General features: G+C 47.2%; 1 protein-coding gene across 1 annotated transcript in view; it reads left to right on the top strand.

Moving 5' to 3' along the window:
- Window positions 1–325: 325 nt before the first annotated feature.
- LOC311373276 (calsequestrin-2-like) overlaps window positions 326–2317 on the top strand; it is a gene marked incomplete at its 5' end in the record, with an annotated part of 2988 nt that continues 996 nt past the window's right edge. Inside the window, 6 exons of the mRNA XM_084490070.1 lie at window positions 326–359; window positions 454–527; window positions 820–950; window positions 1406–1451; window positions 1537–1591; window positions 2054–2154. Coding sequence (XP_084346196.1) covers window positions 326–359; window positions 454–527; window positions 820–950; window positions 1406–1451; window positions 1537–1591; window positions 2054–2154 — 441 coding nt within the window. The remainder of the gene's footprint in view (window positions 360–453; window positions 528–819; window positions 951–1405; window positions 1452–1536; window positions 1592–2053; window positions 2155–2317) is intronic.

Raw genomic sequence — 2317 nt, 5'->3', positions numbered from 1 at the left:
TGTTGAGCATCACCGTGTGGAGGTTACCATGACAACCGACCATTTGACACAGTTTATTTTCTTCCAGCATCAATTCAATTCAATTGTATTTGTACAGCCCTTAATCACAGTGACAGTCTAGGGCTTAACGGGCCATGTACGTATCACACCATCATCCCAGCTGTTGTTGCTCTTACTATTACTGTTCTCCAAACCGGGGAACTGAGTTCACTGCGGTCGGCCAGGATCACTAAAGCTTTTGATTCTCCTCCGAGCGCCTCTCTGAGACCGGACTCTATAAGAGGTCAAAGTTCGACTATTTTGGTCGAGTTAATGTATCAGCGGCATGTCTCCGGAGAGCAGCGGAAGAGTCCTCGGATGTGGGCTGGATGGTGATGACATGAGTGGTGCGTTAATATAAACACCGTCTGAGGTCTTAATCTCACCCCTCTCTACGGCTCCTTCCTGCTCCAGATTTCGAGGCGTTTAAAGAGGCAGCTGAGCAGTTTCAGCCCTACATTAAGTTCTTTGCCACGTTTGAGAAAACTGTGAGTTACATGCATAAACACACATCATAATATATAAAACATGTATTAGTCTTTATTTAATAAAGGAAAGGAATGAATGATCCAATGACAAAAGTAACAAGAGGAAACTAATTATAAATCAGAACGAATGAAGAAAAAAATGTAAAAATGTCATGAATAATCTGGTTGTTTATGAAGTCATGAATGACCTGGTGGTTTTTGAATTAATGAATGACCTGGTTGTTTATGAAGTCATGAATGACCTGGTTGTTTTTGAATACACAAATGAGCTGGTGTTTCCCTGCTGCTCCAGGTGGCCAAGCAGCTGACCCTGAAGATGAACGAGGTGGACTTCTACGAGCCCTTCATGGAGGAGCCGGTCACCATTCCCGAGAAACCGCACTCAGAGGAGGAGCTGGTGGCCTTCATCACCAAGCACAGACGGTACGCAGGTCACCTGACCTCACACAGGTCATCTGACCACACACGTCACCTGATCACACACACAGGTCACCTGACCACACACACAGGTCACCTGACCTCACACAGGTCACCTGACAGCACACAGGTCACCTGACCACACACACAGGTCACCTGACAGCACACAGGTCACCTGACCACACACACAGGTCACCTGACCTCACACAGGTCACCTGACCACACACACAGGTCACCTGACCTCACCTACACACACACACACACACACACACACACACACACACACACACACAAACACATTGTTTGCATTCTACTTGTAGGCGCCTTATGCCTTAACATTCACTTTAAATCACTTTGGATATAACTGTGGGCTGGTTCTTAAATATTACGTTTAAACGTGATATTTAAAAGAGGCGGTGTGTGTGTGTGGTGGAGACTGACCGTGTCTGTTGTGTTTTCAGGCCGACCCTGAGGAAGCTGCGTGCTGAGGACATGTTTGAGACCTGGGTGAGTAGAGAGATGGATCACACCGTGTCAATGGGCGTCATGGTGCACTGGCGTGACGTCAACATGCCTGGTCTCTTCCTCTCAGGAGGACGATATCGAAGGGATCCACATCGTCGCCTTCGCTGAAGAGGAGGACCCGGGTGAGGCCACCGCTCTGACATCACGTCTCATACAGAGAGTCAGATACAGGACTACGGGATGCGTCTGTTATGCAGTGGTGTGAGAGGCCGTAGGGCCGTGTGTCTTACCTTACCTCTCACACACACACACACACCTCACATATTACTTAAATAGAAGTAGAAAAGGAGAAAAGATTTTCAGTAGTATGAGATAAGGCCTATATATAACATGAAATGGTTTATTTAACCTTACTTTATCAGTAAGTCTGACTGAAATCGAAATCTATTTTACTGTAATATTTGATGTTTATGTTTATTACACATACATTTAGTATCCCAAGCAGGACAATTTCAGAGACACGGATGCATCAGCCGAAACAATGGCTTTCAACACCATCTCTATGCTAGAAAAGTAATGTTTTGAGGACTCTTGATGATGGTGATGGTGTCTCCTGACCTGGCCCGTGTTGTGTGTCCCGGCAGACGGTTTTGAGTTCCTGGAGATCCTGAAGCAGGTAGCCCGCGAGAACACCCATCTACCGGACCTCAGCATCGTCTGGATTGACCCCGACGACTTCTCCCTGGTGAGACCACATCACATTATGGACAGACAGACAGACGGAGAGACGGACGGAGAGACGGACGGAGAGACTGACGGGACGGATGGACGGACTGACTGATCTCATCCTGACGGCAGTGCTGGATAGACCTGGATGACTTTACTGACCTTGACACATCTCACGCGTT

Source organism: Micromesistius poutassou, assembly GCF_964030765.1.
Source record: "Micromesistius poutassou genome assembly, contig: SCAFFOLD_5687, whole genome shotgun sequence".
Lineage (NCBI taxonomy): Eukaryota > Metazoa > Chordata > Actinopteri > Gadiformes > Gadidae > Micromesistius > Micromesistius poutassou.
The sequence above is the reverse complement of the archived record's forward strand: the minus strand, read 5'-3'. Positions and strand labels throughout refer to the sequence as shown.